This window comes from Quercus lobata, chromosome 11 (genome assembly GCF_001633185.2).
Source record: "Quercus lobata isolate SW786 chromosome 11, ValleyOak3.0 Primary Assembly, whole genome shotgun sequence".
NCBI lineage: Eukaryota > Viridiplantae > Streptophyta > Magnoliopsida > Fagales > Fagaceae > Quercus > Quercus lobata.
The window spans coordinates 27653102-27668257 of record NC_044914.1 but is presented as its reverse complement, the minus strand read 5'-3'; the positions used below and the strand labels follow the sequence as shown (position 1 = coordinate 27668257).

Below are 15156 nucleotides of genomic sequence, written 5' to 3'. Positions count from 1 at the left end.
CACGTCATTACCCTTTTTCTTTTCAATTTTCCTATAATTTTTTTTTAACATTTACTTTTTTTTTTAATAATTTCACTTTTTCCAACCTTTCTCACGCCTTTACCTTTTCATCTCCCCACTATCCTCAACCTTAATATCACTTTTCATATTTCCTAATTTTGTCTCTTCATCTTTTCCTCCCTTACCTTTTCATCTCCCCACTACCCTCAACCCTAATGTAACTATTCATCTTTCCATTCATTTTCTTTTATTTTGTCTCTTCATATTCACATCATCTTCTATAAATTTGTTATTCTCTCTTTCATTTTTTGCATAGTTTTCCATTACAGAAAGGTTGTTTCTCTCTCTCTCTCTCTCTCTCTCTCACACACAATTATTTTTGGATTTTTTTTTCTTTTTTTTTCTTGCATCTCTGCTTAAGTTGATAAATTTTTGTGTTTGTTATAACTCTACGTTGGGTTGGTACGATTTAGTTTTGTGTTTTAAGTTTTTTTTTTTGCTCTCTTTGATTGTTAAATATTATACTATTGCGTTATAAAAAAAATTAAAAAAGATAATGTGGGGCCCAATAATTTAAGGGCCAGGCCCAGTTGCTCCTGGAGAATCCGAAGGCCCAAGCCGAGGAGAGCTGCGGCCCAAACTCTACAATACAGAGCACAAAACAGTTTTGGGAGGCAGCCGAGGACAGTTCAGTCCTCGGCAGATCCAGAATCCCACCGGAAAAGAGGGGTAAAACTGGTATAGGGCCAAACTTAAAAGAGAATCTAAGAATATCCGGGAAAGCTGCTCTCATTTCCATTCAATGCCCTGCCCCTGACAGAGTCGTATTCTTCAGCTTTATCAACCATCCCCAACAATTCTAGGATGGGACTGATGGGACAAATGTCAGTCTTGTAAAAATTGACCCTACACGTGGACGAAGGACAGCGAACACAGGCCAGTATAAAAGAAGAAGCAAGTGAATCTGGTAGGGGGCGGATCCCACCTCCAGAAAAAAGGGCTCCATGGGTGGAAACACCCTAATAACACATGCAGATCATAAAAAAGACCCGCCGTCGGGTAATCAGGGAAAACCTCAATGGCCCTCGGGTCAAGTCCGAGGAGCCCAATCTCATAGGATGCGATGCCACAGGGTTTAAATATTCAAACCCAACTCCTTTTTCTACAGGAATTCCTCTAAAATCAGGACCGGAACATCGCCCCGTGACCAAACCCAAGCTTTTCTAGCCCACTCTCTACAAATCATATTGTGAGGGATCTTTCGTGTGCGAGCCCAACAACATTATTGGGCCGCAAAGGAATGGTGTCCTTACAGATAGTATATAAGAATGTAATATTTTAATATTACATAATATGATTTAAATAATTTGGTATTTATTTAGAGATAATTAATTTGGCATTTATTGTTATATCTTTTATTTTTATTTTTTTCTTCTCATATTATTTTATTCAACATTATTATTGTTGTTGAATAATATATTAGATTGTGTATTTTTTAAAAGTCAATAGTATATAAGAATGTAAAATTTTAATATTAAATAATATGATTTAAATAATTTGGTATTTATTTAGAGATAATTAATCTGGCATTTATTGTTATATCTTTTATTTTTATTTTTTTCTTCTCATATTATTTTATTCAACATTATTATTATTATTATTGTTGTTGTTGAATTAATATATTAGATTCTATATTTTTTAAAAGTCAATATATTAACTTGAAAGAAAATAAAAAACCAACTATTAACCAATAATAACTAAAACAATAATATTATCACGCGCAACGCGCGGATCTACGACTAGTTATACTAAATTCTAATATAAAATTAGGGAGAAGATCAAGACCAGGCTACTTGGTTGAGAGATGAAAGGAGTGATGATGTAATTAGAAGTTTGTGGGATGTGAGTGTCAATGGATCAATATATTTTCAATTTATGAGAAAGTTGGACAAGTTAAGGGTAAATTCATAGGAAGTGGAACAAAGGTGCTTTGGGTGGTGTCAATCTAAAATACAAGAATTGCTCCGGCTTCTAGAACTCTACCAAGCTAATGATTCTACTCCAGAGAATGCAGTTATGATTGAGAATCAACACAAAAATCTAGAGAACTTTGGCTTCAAGAAGGTGACAGAAATACAAAAAAAATTCATTTATTCACAATTATTCAAAGAAAGTCCAACAACATTGATATGATAAACTTGGATAACTAGTGGATAAATGATCCAAAGAGATTGAGGAATACTTCTTAGCCAATTTTAGAGAGCTATTTACCTCATCCAATCCTTCTTGGCTAGAGGATTTGAAGGTTTCTTTCAGCAGTGCAATGATGAGATTGAGAATGTTGAGCTGTCTACTTTCTATTGCAGAAAAGGTGGTCGATAACATCAAGTCCATGCAAACCTTCAAGGCTCCAGGTCTAAATGGCTTCCCTGTCCTTTTTTGTCAGAATGGAAGATTAAGATTATCAACAAGGAGGGAATTAATTATGTGCAACAAAATAAAATAAATAAATATTCTGTAGTGGTAGAGAGTGCTTACTAAGTTAAATCATACTTTTGTTACGCTTATTCCAAACGATGCAGGACCTAAATCTTTTAGCCATTTCAAGCCATAAGTCTCTACAACATTGCTTACAAAACTATTTCTAACTTTCTGGCCATTTCAATAGTTTGTTGCAATGTGCTTGTCCAAATCTAAACCACAACAAAGCCAAAAAGAAATTAGCACTTAGTTAAGTATAAATAGTCAAAAATTAACAGACATATTTCATTTTTTAAGTAATAGTTTAATACATTTACTCATTCAAGGCCAAGACTATATGGTCCAGATATTGTCACCTATTTTAGACATTGAAGCCAAAAGTGTACGAATAAAGCTTCCCCAAGGCCTCAACAGTTATATTACTGCGTGGTTAATATCTTGGAACAGTAATTACCAATTTGTTTCTTAAAGCAAGAAAACTAATTCCAAAATGTTAACCAAATCATTCTTACATTCCTAAATTTATCAGCTGTTAGGAGTTAGAGACGAAAGTAGATTATTTGGAGGCTTATTGAGCAAAGGGAAGGAAATGTGGGTAAGATCCTCTATGGTTCTATAAACAAAGAATCAACATACAAGTATTGCTTCAGAGTAAAAACCAAAATTTGTAAACTTTACAATTGTGCATATCGTTGAAGCTTACAGAAGCAGCCCTTTCTGACTTGAGTCGCTTTTCAATGAAGTTGGTAAGTTTTTTTTGCATAAATTTCTCTGGCATCACTACACAAAGAAGTTACAGTATAGACGGGTAAGTCACATTTGAGAAATAAAACTAATTCTTTTTGAAGAACCAAGTTCACAACAAAATTATATTACATAACTTAGACAACCGAGTGGATCAAAATCAAATAAACACATCTCAGCATAAAATAAAATGAAACCTAGATTTTGATGGACAGGGGTAGCAGTTATGATGACAGAAGAAGATAAGGTACACATGAATGGAAGTATATATAATTTAAATTGAATTTATGTGGCGTTTGGTACGGGAGAATCCACAAAACAAGTAACGTAACCATTGGCAATGTCAAGCCACTGTAATAATTCTATACTCAATATTCAGCTGAAACATTGAATATGAAGCATGTCATACGACTTTCTGGGTTCTGAGCAAGCAGCTGACCAACATGACCTTCAGTTTTTTATGCATTTATGAGTAGCATTTGCCAAATAAGAATCAACCCTAAGACAATCATTATTTTTTCTTGATAAATAAAATTTTATGCAATTAACAGTTTTTACAAGCCCATTGATTTTTTTTTTTTAAACTATGGATTGATATGTTTTTATTAGGTGCGATTATTGTCACTAACAGTTAATACACACACACACATATGTATATATTCATCACCATGAAAACATCCAAACCCAACCAATTAATTGCACCAATGAATTTCACTCTACTTTTTATCATCTCTCCATTCATTAACCAAATTTATGTTCTTGAGAAGTTCTCAGTATCAAAGACAGGCTAGATTACCTCCGGAAATTGTACTGTGCAAAAAAGGATTTTTGGTAGCCAAAAAGACAGATTTCAGCAAATTCATGTACAATCTCAAAATTGCTATGAGATGGGTTTCTGTGTCCAAGTAGTTCCTAGTGGGAGAGCTAGCATTAAATCCAATCAAGTAGAGAAAAAAAAAAAGAAAGAAAAAAAGAAGAAGAAGAAGAAGATATCAAACTTAATCCTTGTAATCAATTTTCACATGAAGAAAATTTTCTGGAGAACCTGCTGGTCCCACTATAGCAATATCATCAATCTCCGGTTTTCTTGCATGTTCAAGTAGTTCTGACCTGTTTTTCTACCATTTATTAAAACTATTTGAAAAAAATAAAAAAACAAAAAACAATATTTGTAGTACAGCTACTAAGAATTTCACATCAGTGTGAAGTGTGAACGGATGAAAATTAAAGAAACCTGAAAAAATTTTAGGTTGTCCAAGATGGAAGACACGATTCCAAAAGCTTTCATTTTCAAAATATGAAGTGTGGAAATTTACTCATGGACTTGCAAATTTTTAGAGAACATTAAAGCTAATAATAAAAAGATTATCAACCCACTAATACAAAGATATACCTCAATGCAGTGTCACCCCCAATCCTTACTCTCCAGTCTCCCCATGCCATTGCCGAGTAAGTAAAATTCCAAAATATGAATATTTAATCAAAGATAGTAACTAACTGGAAAGGAAAAAAATGATCTTACATCTTACAAAATAAAATAAAATAAAATAAATATTCCGTAGTGGTAGAAAGTGGCTGGCGGTGGCGGGGGTTTGAGGGCAAACTTGTCATTTGCTTTGTGTTTGTAGGGTTAATTGCGTGGCCATTTTTTGCTGACCAGGGAGGGCAGGTATGAGAAATAAATGTAAAAAGATAGGGGTAAAATAGGGAACAAAGAAATCCCAACTAGCCGTTATTTTTGAATCATACAAATACAAACCCCTCCTCTGTTTTGGTCTCTCCGACTCAGAGTCGGAGACTGAGACGGAGAGACCGACTCTGCTTTTATTCTCCCACTCAGAGAAGGATATATTACAATGTTTTAATTAATATAAATACACTCATTGCTCAACAAAAAGAAAAAATACACTCATATTTCCATACCCAAGAACAAACCCTCTCTCTCTCTCTCTGTTTCTGGTTTTATCTCTGAAACTCACAGAGAAAACCCAATTTGTAGCCCACAATTGCTTTCCTTTTCTGAGTGTAGAAACAGAAATTAAGATTCTTGGAGGCCAATTCAACTTCAGAATTGAATTTGGGGTCTCTTTCTCGTCTCTGTTTTTTGCTTGTTGTTCTATCTCTCTGTAACTCACAGAGAATTGATCATCAAAACCATGGTGACTCCCGGTTCACTTTGTGAGTGTGAGTCATTTAATGAACTCAAAAGAGAGTGCACCAGAGATGGACAACTGGACTTGGACTTGCTCACTCTTAGGGTTTTGGAGGACTTGATTCTATTCCACCCTAAAAAACCCACTCTGCCACTGACTTCAGAAGAGGAGAAACTTCAATGTCGTTTCAAACCCTCCTGGAACTCCTTCCAAAGAAAAAGATCTAATCTTGGTTCTTCCAAGCCTCGTACCCATTACCAATTGCCAAATTTGAACGTCAAAAGGAAGAGATTTTCTCAACCCACTGGCATTGCAGATCCGGAATGGAAAGCGTCGCTACCACCAGAGGGTTTTGATTGTGCTTCCCCCAAGATCATCACACGCCTCAAAATAATCCCACCCAAGAAACCCCATTTGGGAATCTCTGCTGCTTCATCCATTGCTGTTCCCAACCACTCTGAATCTCCCAAACCCACGCCACCCAGAGTAGTTGATGGCTTCAACTGTCAAGGTTTGAAGCTTGTTACCCAGAAGCGCAGAAAAGCCACCAAGGAAGACCAAATTGAAGAAAAGCCACCAAAGAAGCCCAAATTGAACCCAACGCTTCCACTCTCAAACCCATCACCAAAACTGCCTCAAACTTTCCAGAATATCATTGACAAAATGGATGGAACCCAACTGGTTTTGGTCATACAGAAGCCTCTCACTAAGACTGACCTAAACCGACATAACGCTCGGTTGTCCATGCCTTTAAGCCGAATCAATGGCAGTTTCTTGAGGGAGGCAGAAAGAGAATATCTGGATCAACAACAAGCAATGGAAGTCCCATTCATGGAGGCCTCTGGTAAGGTAAAACAAATTGTTTTGAGGCAATGGGACATGCCCAAGGAGTCAGGGAAGAAAAGCTCATGCTATGTGCTGATAAAATCTTGGAATGAGGTGGTGGAAAAAAATGATCTTGGCAGAAAGCTTAACCAAGTGATCCAAATTTGGTCTTTTAGACTTGGTAATGAAGATCAACTCTGCCTGGCTTTTGTTGTGGTCAACACAGGGGAGAACGATGAAGGAGCAAGTAGCAGCAGGCAAGGAAGAGATATGGATTGACACTAATTTTGGCCTTTTCAATTGACCAATTTTCTTGTAATTAGTTATTTTGTTTAGAGTTATTAGAGAGCAACCATGTCAATATGTTATAACTCATGACGTATTGTTTATTAGTATTTTTTTTTTTTAATTTTAGATAGGGATCTATTGTCAATTAATGTAAAGAGTCTGTTCATTGAAATTTTTGATTAATGAAGTTCCTAGAAATTTTGATATATGAAAATTTTGTCAATTGTAATGTACTTAGTTTGTCTTTGGTGTAAAAAAAAGGCTTGACAACTTGCAAAATGCTCTTACAAAGCATATGGAACAGTATGTCCCTTTTGTGGAACTCTTAAGAAGCAGGGGATCTTTATGATCTTGAAGCATGCTTAACATTGTACTGGTTGCAGAATTCAGAGAGACTTAGTGGACCCTGAAAAGCTTCAGGTGATCTTGACTGATGAAACTCTTAGTGAGGCTTGTGACCTAAAGAGGGCTCTTGAAATGGTAGCACTGCTGGAAGCCCAACTGAAGGAGATGAATCCTAATCTTGATTCTATCCGAGAGAATGACTTTCTCTGTTATTCTTTAAAAATGTTTATCAACTTGAGTTGAATTCTTCAGGGCCCTCTGCTAAATTTTTCATACTATGATTAATAGATATCGGACAAAGGTATCATTATATAATGAACGAGTTGAGGAACTAAACAGGCTCTTGTTGTGGTCAACACAGGAGAGAACAAATGTAGTGGTAGTGGCAATGAGGGAGCAAGTAGCAGTAGCCAATGAAGAGAATGGGTACACAGTATTGTCAGTAGCAGAGTCGGAGATGCAGAAAATAGAGATATGGAATCAGCATGACACTAATTTTGGCCTTTTTTATTTGACAATTTTTCTTTTAATTAGATATTTTGTTTAGAGTTTATTCAAGATCATGTCAATATGTTATAACTCATGACCTATTGTTTATTATTATTTTTTTAATTTTTGGATAGGGATCAATTGTCAATTAATGTAAGAGAATGATCATTGAAATTTTGATTAATGAAGTTCCTAGAAATTTTGATTTATGAAAATTTTGTCAATTGTAATGTACTTAGTTTGTCTTTGGTGTAATATTTGAGTGGATTCATGTTACAAAATAATTTTTTTCATTCCCATTTTGGAACATGCACATTATGTGTTTGACAAAATATCTCTCTTGCACCATGAATTTGTGATATTATAGCACCGGATGTTCCATTTTTAACAAAGCCATAGCCTTCGAATTGCCAGATTCCACTTGAATAGCCAAGCCCCTAAAAAAGGAAACAGCTGCTTAATCCTTTTGCATTTTGTGAGCATTAATAAACACATGAATTCATACATACATATTAGCTTTATTCGAGTTTTAGTCCGTGGTTTGGTATGTCTACTGGGATTATATGGCTTGTCATCGGAATAGACCCATAATCAGTAAACCCCATTAACAAAACTGTACCGTTGCTCGAGTGGTATGTCATATAGTTTCTGTTGCTCAAAATTTGACTCTGCTAATGTGACAAGGGTGAAACCTTCAGTAGGATCAGCACCACATAAATTGAACATCTCTAGTGAGCCGACCAGAACTAATAAGACAAGCAGACCTACGAAAATCATTCATTTTTCTCACATTCTTTAGTGTGGTTGGAGCTTTAGAAGTTGCAGGCATCCATATATTATATTTATATAGGTCATGACTTATGCTGGCCATTATTTTCTAAGCATTTGGAAACATAGATATTGTTTTATTTGTTTGGACTTATCCTTGTTCAACTAACATGGGAATATGACATCTGCTCATTAGCAAACAACAATGTCATGTTTTCGATGCTACCAAGGAATAAGGGTAGCCCAGTTATAGAGTGTTAAAGCCCCGTGAGATACAAGAGTTGTGGGCTTGTGGCTACATAGGATGACATCGTGCACTCCTCCATTTTCAATCTGGCTTCAATAAATTTATTCTACAAACTGCCAAATTGTCCTCCGGAAATCAGCCTTAAAAATCTCAAGCTTTTTATATGCTCTGAACAATGGACTTATCCTTGTTCAACTAACATGGGAATATGACATCTGCTCATTAGCAAACAACAATGTCATGTTTTCGATGCTACCAAGGAATAAGGGTAGCCCAGTTATAGAGTGTTAAAGCCCCGTGAGATACAAGAGTTGTGGGCTTGTGGCTACATAGGATGACATCGTGCACTCCTCCATTTTCAATCTGGCTTCAATAAATTTATTCTACAAACTGCCAAATTGTCCTCCGGAAATCAGCCTTAAAAATCTCAAGCTTTTTATATGCTCTGAACAATGGATTACTCAAAACTTGATTGCTCCAACCCTTTTGAACAATGGACTAGAAATTCTTATACTCCAACCAGAAATTGAAGAATTTAGATGGTTGGAGCCAGAAATATCAACAGGAATCAAAGAGATCAACATAGGCGAATGATATGAAATGCCAGGTGCAAGGAACTGTTTTCCTTGACCTAGGGAAACAACGGAAACCATTGCTCATTAGCCATTAACCATTAACCATTAACCATCACTCATTAGTCATTAGTCATATTGACATCAAAAGTTGTCCCAGTTCTTTATTTTTGTATTATTTTTCTTGGTTATCCTGAACTTGGTTTGGTATGAATAGATTACCTTTTTGGTTTTTTCTATGAGATTCAAGTATTGAATATTGACACTAATAGTAAAATTAATTAATGTCTAAAGCATCTTTCTCACCTGGTCTGCACTAACTGATGTTGGATTTCTATCAAAGAATCAAGTTTCATAAATAGCTATTATGTTTCCATGGCTTTTGAGTGGAGTTTGTGGTATGCCTTTGAGTCAAACTTAGAACCCCATGTCCTCTCCCTTACGTGTGTATTTGTTTCTAAAAAAAAAATTACTATTATCATTATTATTGCTATGGAATAAAAACATACATTGGGTTTTAGACTAAATTTTGAAATGTACCATTTTAGTCTTTTTGTAACCTTGTTATAATTGTTGCTTAGATGACATGATTTTTTTAAAAAAAAAAATTTTTTTTTTTTTTTTTCTATTGTGAAAAATGTTGTGAAAATTTGTGTCCGGCATTACTCTCTCCTTGAACTTAGCTTTGATGCAGGATGGGTCAGCAAACTGTGACCAACGCATCCCTCTTCCTTACACCAAATTTTGAACATTAGTACTAACATGAAACAGATAAAAAATGAGATAATTGATCATATTATGAAGAAAGATACAGATGTTATAGACATCTTTGGATCGCTGAAGAGGTCAACTGATCAAGGTCTAATTTTAGAAGTCTGCAGGGCAGACCAACATAGGAACATAAATCTTTTATTTTATATATTTATCTCAATTAATGTTTATATATTTTGATGTCTCTCCACCTTGATTCCATGTAGTAGCTGATATTAGTCGGTGCAGCATAAACACCACATTTGAAGTACAAGTCTCCTGGTCCTTCATCTTTTACTTGAAAATTTTGGACACCATCAATGAAAACAGTTACCATCCCCATATCAACATTATGAATTATATTAAGTCTGAACCACTTATCATAGAGATCAGTAGCCACCAGATCTCTACTGTAATACCTCATGTCCCCATCATAGATTCTTAGTATCAAAGTGGTGGCACCATGAGCTGTACCATGAATCTGTGCTACTGTAGCACCAGATGTTCCATTTGGAACAAAGCCATAGCCTTCAAATTGCCAGACTCCACTTGAATAGTCAAGCCCCTACAAAAGGAAGAAGTTGCTTAATGCTTTTTGCATTTATGAGCATAAATAAAAACCTGAATTCATGCATACATATTACCTTTATTCGAATTTCAGTACGTGGCTGGGTATGACTACTGGGGTCGTGTGGCTTGTCATCAGCATAGACCCATAAATAGTGAACCCCATTAACAAAACTGTAGCATTGGTCTAGGGGTATGTCATATGGCTTCTGTAGCTCAAAATTTGACTCTGTTAATGGCACAGGGGTGAAGCCATCAGTAAGATCAGCACCACAAAAATTGAACATCTTTAGTGCGCCGATCATAACCAATATGACAAGCAGACACCTACCGGAATTATTCATTTTTCTCATTTATTCTCTCATTCTTTGGTGTGGTTGGAGCTCTGAAGTTGTAGGCATCCATATATAGTGGTTATGACCTATGCTGACAATTATTTTCTAAGACTTGCCAAACATAGATATTGTTTTATTTGTTAATTTTGTTTGGACTTATTTTCCTTGCCCAACTAACATGGGAATATGACCAGTCTGCTCATTAAAAAATAGCAATGCCATGGTTACAGTGCTCCCAAGAATATTTTAAGGACGGTCCAGTTATAAGCTATATATGGCATCTTGTACTCAACTACCTATGTGCATGAGGGAGGCATGTCATGGGTTGAGCAAGGTGACTTGTTGTGGTCAGCATGTTGTGCTGCCCCTTTGTGCATGTCTACACAGTTTTTTTCCAATATGTTCAACCTTATTACCTTCTCCATCTACTACTCACTTGATCAAATTCTTGCGTTTTTCACTTTCACCATAGTATGGAAGAATGCAGTGTTTTGGTCTCCCGGGTTCAACCAAGCAACTTAGGATTTTTTTTTTTTTTTGAACAAAGACTCCTCAGGTCTTCTCAAGGACAAAAATTCATGCAGCGTCAACTTCTCTCTCTTAATACAATCCTGCTAACCAGGATTAGCTGGAACAGCCCTTCGATTCTCCTCCATGTCCAATCAGACATCAATAAATTATTCTCCAAACTGCCCAATTGTCCTCCTGAAATTAGCCTTAAGCATCTCGAGCTTTTATTCACTCTGAACAAAGGATTACCCAAAACCTGATTACTCCAACCCTTTTGAACAATAGACTGGAAATCTTTATAATCCACCAGAATTTGAAGAATTTAAGTGGCTAGAAGCGAGCAATATCAATAGGAACCAACGAGATTAACATAGAAGAATGATATGCAATGCCAGGTGCTAGGAACTCTACCTTGGCCTGACAAAACAACTGAAACAATTGCTCATTAGGCATTAACAATCACTCGTTAGTCATACTGACAACAAATTTGTTCCATTTCTTTATTTTTTGTATTCCTTTTCTGGTTTATCATGAACTTGGGTTGAATTGTATAGATTACCATTTTTGGTATTTTCTAAAAGATTCAAGTATTGATCATTGACACTAATAGTAGAATTATTAATGTCTGAAGCATCTCTCTCACCTTGATCACAATTACTGATGTTGGTTTTGTATCAAAGGATTCATAACTGATTATCATTTTTATGAGCCACCATGAGCATTTTTTTTAGAATTAAACTGATTGCGCAGGTTGTCAGTATCATATGCAGAATCTTTGAGCTTTGACAACCATATGCTGACAGCTTTACTGGGTCACTGTCCAGTAATGCCACATTTTTTCTCCAGCCTAGGAGGCTACAAATCTCTTTGGTGATCTCAAGATCACTGAAATCTGGAATTTAGAAACCTTACTGATCTTATTTCTTTGGTTTCAATAAGTATTAATTCAATTGAAAGCACCAAAGAGAGTGTATGAAAGCATAACTCAATGAAGAAGAGCAAAGGAAAGGGAAAGGTAAAAATATAACTCAGATATAAAAATCATGGAGCATCTATAAACAATTTGTAACGATTAATTTTTATGTTCGTTCAAGTTGTCATCTTACATAGGAGTCATTATAATATTATGGATAGCCTTTAAAGCAGCAATGACTAGTTGACCGATTCACACCTTTTGCTTCAACATTGCAATGTCTGTTTTGTCGAGGCCACATAAAGGGGGGGGGGAATAAATATATATATATATATATATATCTTCATAAAACAAAGATAGTAGAATGCAGGGAAGCAAAAAATTAACAGTTTTATTGCTTAATGATTTTCATCCAATTAAATGGATCTTTTCTGCTGTTAAAGAGCCAACCCCTGCCTTAAAATAAAAATAATGATAGAAATACAAATTATTTTACAAAATATTTTACAAATTGCTGCTGTGGTGAGTGATTATTGGTAAATGAAAAAGTGATATTAATGATAAGTCTAAATGAAAACCAATAAGATGTTGACCGCATCAACTTTTTGTAAAAATGTTATAAAATAATTCAGTAACATTACTCTTAAAGTAAATGCCACATCAGCTATTAAAACTGACATGTCAGATTATAAAATTTATTTTTGTGTTTAAGAAATAAAAAACTCAGAAGATCTGAGTTTCAATCTTAATCTTATTGCTGTGCCGGCACCAGCGGCAAAGAGCTTGTCTCCAGCAATAGTGAGTTTCACCAAAATTGAAATCTTGATTCAAGATTTGATTTCCTTTTGACGAATGGGTTTGTGGGGTTATGTTGATTGTTGAAGAACTTTCTTTTTCCGAGAGAGAAAAGGAGAGAGAGTTGCACTGACACCAAAATTTCTTGGATTTTTTTTGGTTTGTGTTGAAGCAATTTTTTTATAGCCGTTGTACATAAGCCTCCATAAGTCGGTTTAGACGCGAGGAGCAAGTAAATTTAAATTCTTTAGTGTAGTTGGTTTATTTACTTTTAAACCCCAGTTTTTTTTTCTTCTTCTTTTTTTTTTTTTTTTTGAAACAAGGTTTCTTTTCTTTGGACTATAGACTTATGATTTTTTTTTTTTGGTTGAAAAAATTGTATTTGCTTTCATTTTATTATTGATTCTATCTTTTTTTTTTTTTTTTTTGACCTTCATTTTAATTTGAACTACACTGTCTTTTATATTCTCACATGATTCACACATTAATTAAAAAATATTTTAAGAATTTATCAAAACTATCTTAATAATTAATGAACAACGTGAAACTTTTTGCACCTAGAATAAATGAAATATTTAGTAATTAATGGGTCACTTGATAAAAAAAATTTAATTTTATAATTTTTATAATTTGTAACACAAATGTTGAGCCACTTAGGGTAAAAACGATAAATAGGATGTAACTTTTATTATAGTAAAGCACAAAATTATAACAAATAGTTAAAATAAATTTTATTTTGAAAATTCTTGAAACTTTTGGAAATAGAATTTCAGTTTGAGTATCATTTTAAATTTCTAGAAATTTAGGTAATAAAGTTTTACTTAAAATACACAATTTTAACAATTAATAAAGCACTTGATATTTTGGTAATAAGGTTTCATCTTAAAGTAATCTGTCTTAATAATTAATGAAGCACATGACAAAAGCTCATTTTGTGTACCATATACATTGCTCAACTACATCTTATAGGATTCAACTTTAATCGTATAAAGATATAATATGATATGATATTTTTAATTCTTCATCACTTTTCAGAAGAAAGAGAAAAGGTAAATAATTTTTTATTTTGATAGATTACATTTAAAAACCTATAATGTATGAAGTATAACAAATTAAATTATGTAATTTCAAAAGTAACTACAATGTGAAATTGTCAACAAATTTACAAACCAAACCCTAACCTTGAGCTTTCAAAAAGTAAAAAATCAAACATCCAACCTATATTAAACCACTTAGATGAGTTGAGAGTTAAGTTTTTACTTTTTTATATTTTATAGGGCTTAATTTGTTACTTTTGAAATTATTAGGATTTTTTTTTTTGACAAATGAAAATTTTTGTTTTATTTTTTAGGTGTATGGACGAGAGTGTGTTATTTAGTATGTACTTATGTTTCTCAATGCTTGCAATTTAGTATTTGCTAATAATTATCATTGCCATCTTAATGGTTTATAATATTCTTTTTTACGTTTTATTTTATGAAAAAAAAATCCATTATTGTGAAATTGATTGCCTTCTTTACAATTATGTTGTTCATCTATTATATGTATAATCTCTCACGTAATACTCTTGCTAATATTTGTTTAAATAGGAAACCTAGTTAGAGAAGCCCATTAATCGAATTGTTTTTTTAAGAATTACGAGAATTCTAAGTCATACAAGTAAAGAAATCTATTCATCAATAAAGAAAAAGAATGCAATCGCATGCCTTATGACATTAGGGCTTCTAGAATAAATTTTTTTAACCTAAATAATAATCGAAAGCCAATAATCAAGCTTTAATGCATCATTATTAAATTTATAATCCAATCATGAAGCAAAAAAAAATCATAAATGAAATCCATAATTAACAGAATAGGCATTTCTCATTGAAATTTGATTACAAACTCTGTCTTTACATTAAAAAAAGAAAAAGAAAAAGGAAGTACTCATTCCATAGTTGTAGAAGTCAATAGGGCACTTAATGTTGTCAATCTTTCAACCTTCTGATAGAAGTACTTGTTTTGCATCCAATGTCTGTCTCTTCAGTAGTTTGTAGTTTGTGCTAGCCAACGATAGTAGTTAAATACAACGTTGTCCAAGGGAAACCCACCCCTTAATTTTCCAATTCTGTTGATTAATTTATTGAGGAATATATTTAATTTATTTATATACACCACTTAATTTACTACATGCAATAACAAAACTAGAAAAACCATTTGGACTAGAGTATAGAAACATACGGAGGTATCAATAATTTAAAATTTATATTTGAATTGAAAGAGAAGGAGGGCGGGTATGAGAAATAAATTCTAAAGCCGAGGGGTAAAATGGGGAAGATGAAAAAAAATGTTAACGTTAGAATGCTTGGTGAGAAAGAATTAAAATTATAAATTC

At 33.9% G+C, this 15156-nt stretch overlaps 2 protein-coding genes and 1 long non-coding RNA gene across 3 annotated transcripts; 1 reads left to right on the top strand and 2 right to left on the bottom strand.

Moving 5' to 3' along the window:
* Nucleotides 1-1812: 1812 nt before the first annotated feature.
* On the bottom strand, nt 1813-4724 carry LOC115969493. The gene is made up of 3 exons (XR_004086979.1): nt 4619-4724; nt 3185-3261; nt 1813-2693 (listed from the first exon to the last, which is right to left on the bottom strand). It is a non-coding gene; the product is annotated as an uncharacterized LOC115969493 (long non-coding RNA).
* A 306-nt stretch (nt 4725-5030) lies between these two features.
* Nucleotides 5031-6554, top strand: LOC115969532. Its single transcript, XM_031089199.1, has one exon. The coding sequence runs from the start codon at nt 5382-5384 to the stop codon at nt 6480-6482; it is 1101 nt and encodes a 366-aa protein (XP_030945059.1). The 5' UTR covers nt 5031-5381; the 3' UTR covers nt 6483-6554.
* Nucleotides 6555-9843: 3289 nt separating this feature from the next.
* Nucleotides 9844-10582, bottom strand: LOC115966649 (citrate-binding protein-like). Its single transcript, XM_031085841.1, has 2 exons — nt 10307-10582; nt 9844-10227 (listed from the first exon to the last, which is right to left on the bottom strand). Exons 1-2 carry the CDS (start codon nt 10580-10582, stop codon nt 9844-9846), a joined length of 660 nt encoding a protein of 219 aa, XP_030941701.1.
* Nucleotides 10583-15156: the final 4574 nt, after the last annotated feature.

What these genes read in the sequence shown, in the direction of transcription:
- LOC115969532 (XM_031089199.1), top strand. Translation starts at nt 5,382, where the DNA reads ATGGTGACTCCCGGTTCACTTTGTGAGTGTGAGTCATTTAATGAACTC.
- LOC115966649 (XM_031085841.1), bottom strand. Translation starts at nt 10,582, where the DNA reads ATGAGAAAAATGAATAATTCCGGTAGGTGTCTGCTTGTCATATTGGTT. An exon ending in GTACTGAAATTCGAATAAAG is followed by an intron (nt 10,228 to 10,306) that starts GTAATATGTATG and finishes TTCCTTTTGTAG; the next exon opens with GGGCTTGACTATTCAAGTGG.